The sequence below is a fragment of the Epinephelus lanceolatus genome, chromosome 5 (assembly GCF_041903045.1).
Source record: "Epinephelus lanceolatus isolate andai-2023 chromosome 5, ASM4190304v1, whole genome shotgun sequence".
In the NCBI taxonomy this organism is placed as follows: Eukaryota; Metazoa; Chordata; class Actinopteri; order Perciformes; family Serranidae; genus Epinephelus; species Epinephelus lanceolatus.
The window spans coordinates 44470807-44483289 of NC_135738.1; the positions used below are offsets into that span (position 1 = coordinate 44470807).

At 39.0% G+C, this 12483-nt stretch overlaps 1 protein-coding gene across 1 annotated transcript in view; it reads right to left on the reverse strand.

Annotated features, from left to right (window-relative positions):
• lrp5 (low density lipoprotein receptor-related protein 5) overlaps positions 1-12483 on the reverse strand; it is a 105661-nt gene that overhangs the window by 52665 nt on the left and 40513 nt on the right. The window contains exons 8-11 of the mRNA XM_033635281.2: positions 8973-9061; positions 8645-8863; positions 7356-7444; positions 5849-6020 (exon numbers count right to left, since the gene is read on the reverse strand). Of these exons, the coding sequence (XP_033491172.1) occupies positions 5849-6020; positions 7356-7444; positions 8645-8863; positions 8973-9061 (569 nt within the window). The remainder of the gene's footprint in view (positions 1-5848; positions 6021-7355; positions 7445-8644; positions 8864-8972; positions 9062-12483) is intronic.

The following is a 12483-nucleotide window of genomic DNA, read 5'->3' on the forward strand; positions in this document are numbered from 1 at the left end:
GCCTTAGTCATTTATCATTCTCTCTCTTCTTTCCAAAGGTAAAATGTTGGGCGCTGTTCAGTTTTCAGCTGTTTGGCAGGCTGGCTCCACACACAAATAAGCCACTATTTGAGTAAATAATATGATATATTAAAGATACTGGAATTCATACTTTCAACTGAGACTCAAAATCCAAACCATGTCCAATTTGCTATTATACAAGAGCAAGGAAGACTAATTCCCACATTTGAGAATCTGGGCACACTAAAAGCAGCTTTGCTTTAAAGGATTATCAAAATAACTGCTTATTTGTTTTCTTTTGATCAACTACTCAATTAATCAATTATTCATTGCAGCTAAAAAAATCAGTGTAGTCAATATTAGTTCACACTTTCTTTTAGCTGTTATTACAGCCACCCTGCTTTATCTTTGATCTCCCTCACAAATGCTCCCTTTCCACCAAAATTAGCATGTGTACATGGGTTTTTGAAACATGAGAAAACCCCTTAAAAATAATAGACTCTTCTCCCATTGCCAGTGGACCAGAGTTGTGTAGACGGCTCTGCAGCAGATGAGTATGCCTCTCTGTTCTTTTTACTGGTGTGTCACATTCCACATCATGGACAGGCCAGAAAACGGGTTAGTAATCAATAGAAAGCAGCATGGAGACCACTGAAAACTTTACAGTGGTTACTTCTATTTATATCTCTTACTATTCAGTCTCTGTTTTAAACTCAGTGCAGACTTGAAACAATGTTTGAGTGCAAATTGAGTGGAGCCAGACGGTAATGTGGTGGCACGTTATTGCATTTTGCCAGTAAAGGGCTAAAATCAGCGCATTCACCTGGGTGTTGTATTTCCATCACTGCTGATTCAAGCTGGAGTCGATAAATACCAATTACCGATTATATGCCGATTGTAACCTTTCCCATTACATACAAAAGCAAGATGTTAGCGGGTCTTAGTGGGCTTTTTGTTCAGTGGAAAAGGGGCTAAACTAACTCTATGGACAGACAAACACATTTACAGATGGGACTGTCAGGTTCAAGTGTGACAAAAGTCAAATTGCCAGAATAAGCTATATTCACATCATGTTGCTTGTAAATATTTCGGAAGATTTCAAAAACAGCAATAAACACAAAAAATATGTTTTTCAGCATGGTTACTTTTCATGCTTATGCTGTATTGTGTTACACATGGGCTGCTGTGACCTCTCATAGACTGGAAGTTAATCAGCAAAGTAATCACAGACACTTGTTACCAGAAGAAGTCATATGACTTGGACTCTTTAACTCTAATGACTTGTGACCTCACTTGAACTTGACCCTTTCTACTTATAAGTGCTTGATACCTTTTCCCAAGCCCAAAGATTAAAAAGTATGTAATTTGTAATTAATTAATTAATTAATTAATTAATTAATTTCCTGCGCTTTTCTGAATCATCTAACATTAACACTATTCATTTCCCAGATGATCCGCTTTGTTTGAAACAGCCCGGCAGCATCCAGTCACGTTGCAGGAGAACCCTTAAGAACTAATGTTAGGTTACTGAGCGCCAGTTGGGAAAAAAGCTATAATTAATTAGTCTACAAAAAAATATAGTGGTCAACAAAAACGCCAACTGCAGAATGCAAAACATGGGGATCTAAAATTACAAATGGAGATGCAAAAACTTGTAACAAACTTGGTTTAACAAATAAATACAAATTTTAAAAAGCATTTGTGGTTGTTGTAAATTTAATATATTATTACTCTGTTGGTAGAATGGCATCAGATGTGGTGCACAAAACCATCATAGCTTGTTTAGGACTTTACAACTCAAAGTTTAGGGCTTGAGACTCGACTCGGGTTTGTCAGCCTAAACTCTGGACTTGACATGGGACTTGAGTACCAAGACTTGATACTTTTCTTGTGCCTAGTAAAGCAGTGACATGGTCCCACCCCTGCTTGTAACATACTTTACCATGGGTCTTCAGCAATTCTAGAAACTTTTTGGAGGAAAATATAATAAAAATAATGCTTTATAACATTTTTGATGTTACAACACCAGGACATTGTTAAAAACTAATTGTTTGAATTGCTGGATACCAGGGAGTTAAAGGCTAAAGTTTAAAAAATGATGCCTTGTTGATTGTGTCTCTCTGACCACTGAAATTTCAGCAATATCTGTCCCAGTATGAATGTGGCTGCCTCCTGAGTGTTGCTGAGTTTTGTCGGCCATTTGTAATTCAGCCAGTAAAACCAAATTAACTGTCTGATCACCTGACTGCTCATTTTTCTTAACCTCCCAGATTAAGCAATTCATTTAGTAAGTGTGGTGGTATTATTACTGATAATGGACAAAAGTAAGAATTAGTATTCAACTCAACTCCCAGTCAGTCTACAGTTCTGTCATCAGGATGTAATTTCAGCAAATGTGGCATCGCTTAAAATCTTACGGTTGGCATTTAGCCTTAGCTTTCATACATGTGTGTGACAACAAACGCTGAACAAAATTAGACTACACACACACACACACACACATGAGAGAGAGAGAGAGAGAGAGAGAGATGCAGGCAGACATACAATGGAAATGTCTTCACACCCAGCAGCAATTTCTTTTCAACAGGATAAAAACAAGGCTGAAACGTTAAAAAAAAGCCCTTTGAGGTGGGTCCTTTCACCCTGACAGTGAGAGAGAGAGACGCAGAAAGAGAGAAGGAGAGAGAGCAGCCACCCCTTTTCAATTGGTAAGCATTCAGCCAGAAAGCTCAGGCATTCACTATTCTGTTCTAGTTTTCTCTCTTTTTCTCTCAGCTGCTATGAAAATATGTTAACACTAGTAAACTTGTCCAATTCTGCAGACTCCACAACAACCACCAAATCACAGTGACGATAACCAGATAATATCAGAGACAAATGTTGAGGAAAAATGTAAAGAAAAAGAGTACTGACTAAAGAACAGTAACAAGCTGAGAGTGGGTAAAATAATACAGGCAGGAAAACAGCACAAGAGGGACATAGAGGTACTGTAATGTCTAAAAGAAGAGACAGTGTGTGATATTGACAGAGTTCAGGAGAATACCGATCACCTGCTTTGAAGGAGCTATAATAGGCTTGGGGAGAGGGGGAAGGGCAATGAGAACAACAACCACCCCCCAGCCCTGCCTCACTCTGATGTCCTCTGCTTCTCAGACTGTGTGTGGAGACCTCCTGGGCTCCAAATCTGACAAGTTAATGCGACTGTTACTTCTTTCTCAACCAACTAACACATCAACAAAACGCACACAAATGTCTACAGAAAGTGTGAAACATGTCAGAATTCTACCTGTGTTTTTTTCTACCATGTTACGTTTTAATGCCTTTGTTCATTCTGTGATGTGAAAACATTAGACCTCCACACATTCAGAGAAATAAAAAGCGCGTCCTGGTTATACTTCAATTATAAAACCCTAGCATCTCTCTTGCACGGCTGCTGATATCACTGTTAGCTGAAGAGTCAGTCACAGTGGACAGTAGAAGAGGAAGCTGTACAAGCATCTGGTGCAGAGCAATTCTCAAAACATACAGTACATTCAACAAAAAGATGGCAGTGCCGAGCCCAAACCTATTGTTCTAAAATAGTCCTGACCAAATGACAAACTGACTAAATGACAAGATGATAGCTGGAAGCATGCAGTCATTTCCTAACATGCTCCTTACAGTCACACACCAGGAAGGAGTCATGGCAATAATGTTACTGCTTTAAAACCAGCCACACAGCCATAATATCACCTTATGACATGGTACTGTATTTTTCCCTTTGGGGGTTGTAGCACCCAGAAATGTAATCATTTCCTGAAAATTGCACTTAATGTGATCAAATATGTAATAAAACCCTATAATGTAATAATTTGACCAATACTGTAATACCTTTTAGGTGGGTTTTTTTAACTGATGATGTAATCATTTTCATGGATGATATAATAATGTAAAAAAAAAAAAGTATGCTTTTTCTCAGAGGTGTAAAGAGGGAAAGTACACAACATTTATAATACTGTTAGTGTCATGTTAGCCAACTGAAAACATACTGACACTGATTTCATGTTTGGAAATGTAAACTCAAGGCTTGATGTAGCATTTGAAATTTACAAAATGACAAGTGGTACATTGTTGTCCGGCAAAGATGCATTGAACTAAAATCCCTATCAATGGCAAATTAATCTGCCCATACCCATGCTGATTGGTTGTTGTGCGGGGATCGTCCATTAGACCTGAGTGGATCTCAGATTAGACATCATCAGAAGATGAGAAAAGTGGCTAACGTTACACATGACAGCAATAAAGGAAAAACAGTTGATTCAATCTCCATGAAATGTTCTTGTAAAAATCTCTGCATGGGTAGAGGAAAGTTTACACACCCAAATAATAACCTAGTAAATACCAATAATTATCTTACTTAAGAAAACTAAAATTAGCACCCTGTGGTTGTATGCCTCCCAGCAAAAGTCAAGTTTCTCTTACAGTTTACATCCATGACTATGAAAACATGGATGCTTCACACACATCTCACCCCCGACAGCACAGAAGATCTATACAGTCAGCACAGTTTCAAGGTGGACACAAGATTAGTGTCATCAATTCAGCATCTGACCAAATATCTCCACTTCTGTTCCTGAGATGTGATATTGAGCTATGGCCAGAAAAGCATTTTATGCAAAACATTATAATGTCACAGTGAAGCTGACCTTTGACCTTTTGGACGTAAAATGTCATTACTTCATTATTTTATCCTATTAGACATTTGTGTGAAGTTTTGGCATAATTAGAATATGAATTATTGAGTTATGGCCAAAAACATATTTTGTGAGGTCATACTGACTTTGACCTTTGACCGCAAAATTTTTATCGGGTTATTCTTCAGTCCAAGTGAATGTTTGTGTCAATTCTAAAGAAATGTGGAAGGTCACACTGACTTGACCTTTGACCACCGAAATCCAATCAGTTCATTGCTGAGTCCAAGTGAACGTTTGTGCTAGATTTTAAGAAATCCCTCGGCCACGGCTATCACTGGCACGGAGGCATAAATACATTCAAGCACTATAATCAAACTCCTTCAATAGTTTAAGGAGGATAACAACAAGCAGGAAGAAGGTAGAGTTTGGTGTTCTGTTTAAATGCAATGATTTTTTATTTACTGTTAGCTAGAGATCCATTAACAGCAACCCGTCGTTACACCCGTACAGTTTTAATATTTGTTTTGGGTATCAGTATCAGTCAGGACATTTTATTACATAATTAGCCAGGTTATTACATTATTGGGTTTTATTACATTTTTAAGTGCAAAATGTATATAATTTCAATTATAACAATGCTTAACTCAATATTACAGGAAGTGATTACATTATTGGATGTTTCAGGGATCTTTGCGGTCAAAAGAGTCGAGTGTTATTTTTAAAAAGATAATTATTTGATCAAACACATATTTTTTTGTTGTAGCCTCATACTCAGCTTCTTTCTTTTGCTACATCAGAATGGAGACTACAATATTCAGCATTTTCACATATGACAGAATGTACAACAAGTCAAACTAGACCTGTGCAGTCCATACCAAATCAGACCAGACAAGAATGAGACAGGCCAGATCACATCAGACCAGTAGAGACCAGACCAGATGACAACAATCTTACACAATGGTGTGTAAGTCCGGCCAGCAGTTGCATAACTCCACATTCCCCTGGATCGCTATTAAAACACACATGCACGCACACACATCTCATTTCTCCTCATTCCACCTCATCTTTTTCTAATTTCTCTCCTTCCTTTCTGTCCTGTCTTTCAGCTGTCTCCAAGTTGAGAAGTAGTGAGTGAAACCATACACAGAAGCTGTATAGATTGCTCTTAGACATACCTCTATCTTGTCAGTTTTAGCATCTCCCCAGTATAGCTTTCCTGCTGCATAATCGATAGCCAGTCCATTGGGCCAGCCCAGAGAGCTGTTGAGCAGAACCACCCGCTCTGTCCCATCCAGGTTGGCCCGCTCAATCTTAGGATGCTCGCCCCAGTCAGTCCAGTACATGTAGCTGAAGGAGACAGGGGCAATAAGACAAGATGAGGCTTACCTCCAGTCCCAGGGACATTATACACATTTACCATGTATATTAGTCTATCAATTTCAGTTTTCGAAAATTCTTGAGTAGAAATGTGCATTGCTACTTACGGACATCAATATCGTACCTTAAAACACACAGACAAGCTATTACCAGTAAAATTTAATGCTATGCTAGTTTGAGATTTTTCCTAACTTTTCCAAACACTTTAATCAGTCAGATTGAATTAGTGGTTGTTGATGCTGCTTGATAAGGCCAGGTATTTTCCCTCTCTAGTGTCATCCCCAGTGCTGGGATGCAGTGCTATAGCCAGTCGCTAAAATGTATGAAACATTGGAATTCTTATTAGTGCTTGGTTTGTCTTTTATCCTCCAACATGAACATTTAACCCTATGGGCCCTAGGCCTTTTTGGGGTATTTTTACTGCCTTTACTTTTAAGCTCATATCACAGTCATTATAAAGGCTACATACACATGCTATATCTTGTTGTTGTTGTTTTTTTTTTCAGGACAATCTGGGCTAACCAGATTTGCCATCACGCCATGTCCTTCTATGTGCCTGTATTTTATATTCATTTTTATATCAATGAAAATCCACAGAGAAGACGGGTGTGAATTTGGACACACTATGCGTCGTTCGGGCCCATAGGGTTAAGGGCTGCACAAGTCTTGTCCACACTAGGGCTGACTTTAAAGTACAAAGAAATTTGTTTCTATTTACTCTACTCATTATTAGACTTGCACCGATTACAATTTTTTGGGCCAATAGCGATTTCCGATTTGCAGAGTGTTTGGATGGCTGATTCCCATTTTGGTCGACTCCAATTTCATTTTTTTCAAACCACTTTACAGCACACAAGATATTGCAATATTTTATATCTTTGCTTTATTAGAACATTTTAACCAAGATACAACCAGCTTTTCAATAATCATCTCAAACAAACAAATAAAAACAGTGACACAGGTTAAGACGCTGTATTTGACCGGCGTTTTAAATGGGCATATTTTAGACTGACCGGCCGGTCGCAGGCCATGGCTGATCACGTGAAACCCAGCCCGATTCTGAGCACTGCCGATAAATCGGTGCAAGTCTAGTTATTATACTTGATTAACATTAAATGTAATAAGTCTAAAAAAAAAATACTGAAATCGAGCATTCGTTTTTAACTATAGAGCATCAGCTCTCCCCAGAAGGCTGAACCCCCCCCCATCAAAAAGATTGGACAACATGACCTCAGAGTCCTCAATGGTAGCTACTGCCTTGCAGAGCAGGTGAACTCTAATACATACAAACATGCTAACACCTACCCATTAATGGGGTCCAGGACAATAGCTCTGGGTTCATCCAGGTTCTCCGAAATAAGAATTTTCCGAGAGGTTCCATTAAGCCTGGTAACCTAGAATAGCACACGATGAGACACATACATATCAATACAACATATTTACAGTATTACAATGTTTGTCTTCATCCAGCCTGTTTGATCATTTTCTTTGATTGTCTTTTGTTTTTTTCCATAAATAAGAATCACCAAATGATGGATGTTTTCTGTGTTAAGCTGCACAGGGGTGATCCAGTGAGGCTTTTCACATTTATTTTACAATATCAAAGTATAGCTGGGTGATTGGTCTAAAATAATATCGCAATATTTTTTGGCAATATCGCGATACACAATATATATATATCTCGATAATTTGAAATCTCCTCTAAACCACTGTAAACTACTAAAATACAAAATTATTAAATCAACTACAAGTACAATAAAGTTTAATAAAGTAGCTACTGTCACAATAAAGTTAAACAAAGTGCAAAGTTAAGTATTGTTATAATTAAAGAAATCAAAACAGAACCACTCTCCTATAGAACAGGTCTATACCTTGTCCTTTTATTAAACAAACTAAATAGGGGCGCCCCATGTACAGAGGCATTGCCTCACTGCAGCGGTCACAGGTTCAAGTCAGGCTTGTAACCCTTTGCTGTGTGTCAGTCCCCACTCTCTCTATGTCTCCCCATTTCACACACTGTCCTATCCATTCAAGGCAAAAACCCACAAAAAATTATCTTTAATCAAACTAAATAGCCTTGTTTTATTTATTTTGTTTACACGACGGCATGTAATTTCTGTTTCTACATGGTGGTTCTCCTCTGCTCTCTGCATCGCGCATGGCGGAGTTCCACCCCAATGCGCGTGCACACACACACACACACACACACACACACACACACGCAGGTGAGCACACTCCCACCAGCGGACAGAGAGCGCACCTCGGTAAATATGTCGCATCAACCACCTGAAAAGCAGACAAAAATATCTGCATTTTTTAAACACTCCCAGGGTGGTGAAGATGGTGAGGAAGAAATGTTCAGATGTTAAGTTCAATGTACAGTTCAAATAACTGTTCAGTTGTTATATTGATTGCTGTCATTAAAAGACACACATGAACACCATGATTCCTTGTTTGTGTCGGTGTCCATCTGCCCCCCAAAGCTGTAAACCTAGGGGAAACACTGCTCAAATGACTCAATCAGGGGGTTTTAACATTCCATAAACTAGGTTTCCAATAAGCACAATACAGAGAGCCCTAATATAAAGATGTACCTCAATGCGGTCAGTGCCAGTGTCAGTCCAGTACAGGTTTCTGGCCACCCAGTCCACAGCAATGCCATCTGGGTGGTTGATCTCCGTGGTAACCAACATCATGGCATTGCTACCATCGATGTGGGATCGCCTGATGGCCCGAACCTCATCATCTGTCCAATAAACGTAACCCTCAACTGGGTCATAGTCGATAGCTATGGCATGGCGAATGTCATCAACCTGCACGAGCAGAGGAACAATGTTTAAGAGTGCAAGACAGGACTGATACATGTGTGTGTGTGTGTGTGTGTGTGTGGGTGTGGGTGTGTGCGTGTTTGTGTGTGTTTACCTGTAGTACTATGTCAGTGAAGTCTGGCAGGTCCAATGAGATTCTCCTCAGGTCAGTCCGTCGAGCCAGCAGCAAAACCTGCTCTGCTCCTATACAAAGCAGACAAGTTTTATTAATTGTTAAGGATCAATGCATGTTGATTTCTAACAGCCAAAGAGTGCTCCCATATATATATTATACATATATATCGAAGCTTTACGGTAGTTAGAAGAAAGCTGATGGGCTTAAAGATTGATTAATTACTGCATATCACCACAAGCATAGCGTTGATATTCATAACTTAACCCTTAAAATAACATAATTTCTAAAACATATTTGTATCTGCTTCTATGCAGATGACTTTCACCTTTACAGAATGTCCTGGTAAAACTTGGCAAAACAGTCAGTGGTGCTGGATGTCTTAGGATTTCTTCTAAGTTAATGACACACATAGATGATATGGTATTGTGCATCCATAAAGTTTGGTAACAAACAAGAGACTGATTTAAAATAAATAAATAAAGGTCAAAATCAAAGCAGCAGACCCTGAGATGTCTCAGTCTTTGTCTGCCTAGTAAATGTCCACATCTTTTAAACTCCACTCATTGTAATGCATGTTACAAAGTAATCACACAGAGTTCAAATGACTTTTTCAAACAACATTTCATGCCGGGGCTTCAGGACATTTGGATCACTACGGACGAGCAGTATGGAGATATTTTGTGGTTTCAATTATGTGTTTTTTGATGTTTGAATCTGGGGCGCCATAAGCCTCCATTAGGTGGAGTTGTGTTGCTACCCCCTCTCCCCTTGGATCTCTGCAAGTGATGTGAGGACTCACACCTTCACCTGAGCCTCCCTCGGCATATGGGTGAGTAGATAATGGCTGAATTTTCATTTTTGGGTGCACTATCCCTTTAAGTCCGAGTCCCGATACCATCATCAGAGTTATTTTCTCATACTTGACAAAGCTGTCTTCAAATACAAGTGTGAAGAATGAATTTAAGGTGTGATGCTGACATTCCCATCAATGCTTAAATGACAAAGGCCGTCCGATCTTATTTTCTTCAGATGAGGCATGACACACTAAAGTCCTTCAGCCTCCAGCCTTTTGCAGAATTTGAAGGTCATGCTGTGCACCTTGTAATACAACCAATCCAACAAAACACCACCACAAACAATAGCCCATACCACATAGTTGAATCAACACCTCCCTGACACTTTCTCAACAGCAACCAAATATTATGAGCCTCACTAAGGTTCAACTGCTCTATTTTGTACTGTTACTGGGCCACCCTTACAAGGAGCATTAGGTAATCCAGGGAAAACCCTTTGAATCCAACACACTAAAACACCAACAGCTTGAAAAGACATAATAGTAGTTAGTTTTGGGATCAGATAAGCTGTAATTCCCCTTGTGTGTATATTGCGGTAGAGAAAAATTGTTACATTTGGGTCTGTCTGTAGGAAAATTAAAAGAGAACCAACCTTTCAGAACCAGCACAAATACCACATTATCTAAATGGTCCAATGCAAATATTGTGCAAGTGGCATATAAATGCTTAATGATGTTTAATGACATAATGATGAAATGACATGATAAATAATGTTGTAGAAGGTCATGCAATCAAAAGTGAGATGTTATAAACAGAATTAAGAACAGAAAAAAAAAAAACAATTTACAGAAGAGGATTGGGGCTACGTGTAAGAACTGCATTTGAATTCTGAGTTTAAAGACAGAATTCTTACTTAAAATTTTTCCCGTGGCCCTAATCCTTTTCTGTGAAAATGAGTGATAAAGATCCTTAAGATTGATTTTTTATTTACAGATTTTTCATCTTATGACAAATTATGTGACATTTTTAGCTATTTTGTTCAGTTTACATTGCTAAAAATTAAAATATCAAAAGTAGTAGGGAGGATTGGTAGTGTAGCTGCGGGGCTTGCCAACCTATGCCTACGGAGGTGGAATCATTTTGCTGCACAGAATGGGATTCGGTGCTACCATCGTTGGGGAGGCTAGAGATATATCATCAGGAGGAAAACTGCCGCAGAGAGTGCATCACAAGGAGTGAAAACTTTGCAGCAATCACTAATCCTGGCATGATTGAAACATTTTTTCATGCTCCTAAGATAAACTGGAAAAAACGCCCCAGGCCTGCAGGAGCTGATGGACAGCTTTCAGTCGAGTGAGTAATATCGCTTTATGATCGTCCGTGTCGTCTCTTTGTGACCTAGCGTAACATTACCTGTCCCAGGGCCAGTTGCAGCTGTTGCTCACCGGTGTATCCCTCCGCGCAGGACGTAAACACACTATACTTCCGTGTATCAAACTTCTTCTAAAACGACTAAAAAGGACTTTCGAATTAATGTTTAAACATGTTTATTTTAAATGCACGTGTAGAAATACCAGCTTCAGGGTTTCTGTAACGTTTATTTGTTCACTTTTACCAAGCAGGCTACTGACCCCCTATAGACTTCAATTGTATTCGCTAAGCTAAGCCGCAATGCTAACCGCTGAGACCCAGCCACTGGACGTACAGACACAAAAAAGATATCGATCATGTTGTCTCAATATGAAAATGATAGAGAAAGGGCATAACTCCCAAATCGTCGGCGTATTCCTTTAACATATTGTGGTGTGTTGGGACTAAATGGATGGAATTTCCCAGCGTGCCGTGACACAATGTGTTTAAGACCGTAAGCCAAAGAAAACTGAATTTAAATGTGTTCTGAATCACTCACGTTACCCATTACGCAGTGATTAATGTTTGTGTATTTCACAATGGTTCTAATGTGTTACAGTTAATGTTGTGGTAAAAGACATTTTGCACCATGAGTAACGTCGTATACACAGTTAGTGACCCCCCGCCTGTGTGGATATTAGAGTATCTAACAGTTGTGCAGAGGTGAAATAAAGTGCACATCCTTGGTCAGAATGTACCTCTTAGTCTTAGGTTTGCCACCATGGTTATTCTGTAGTTCAATGAAATTAAAAAAAAAAAATTGTACAATGTTAGCTCTGCAGTAGTCTGGGCACCTGTCAAGGGTGAACCCTGCCTCTCACCCAGTGTCAGCTAGGATAGGCTTCAGCACCCCTTGACCCCTAACAGGATAAGCGGTTACGCAAAATGAATAAAGAAGTTGTAAAATGTGAACTTAATGTTTTATTGTGATATGACATAGAATTAAATGCTTCAACAACAAAAAAGTTGTGTTAAACTGACATAAACTTCCTGTCAGACAAGGGTCGTATGACACATTTATTTTGCATCTGGTGTAGTCAAACCTTGTTACTGTATTGATCTAAACAAAAGGTTGTGAGTGCAAACTGTTTCCAAAAAAAAATAAAAAGTGAGCAAATTGGAGTTTACAATGTATACAACAGCTCCACAGACAGTGGACTGACAGAAATGACTGCTTCACAGCTCTGAATCATGGAGGTCCAGGTTTAACACTTTTATGGCAATGAGCTTTAAACAATCGTATCATGTGCTTAGAAACTTCACTGAAAGAGTCTAACGAATGGTCT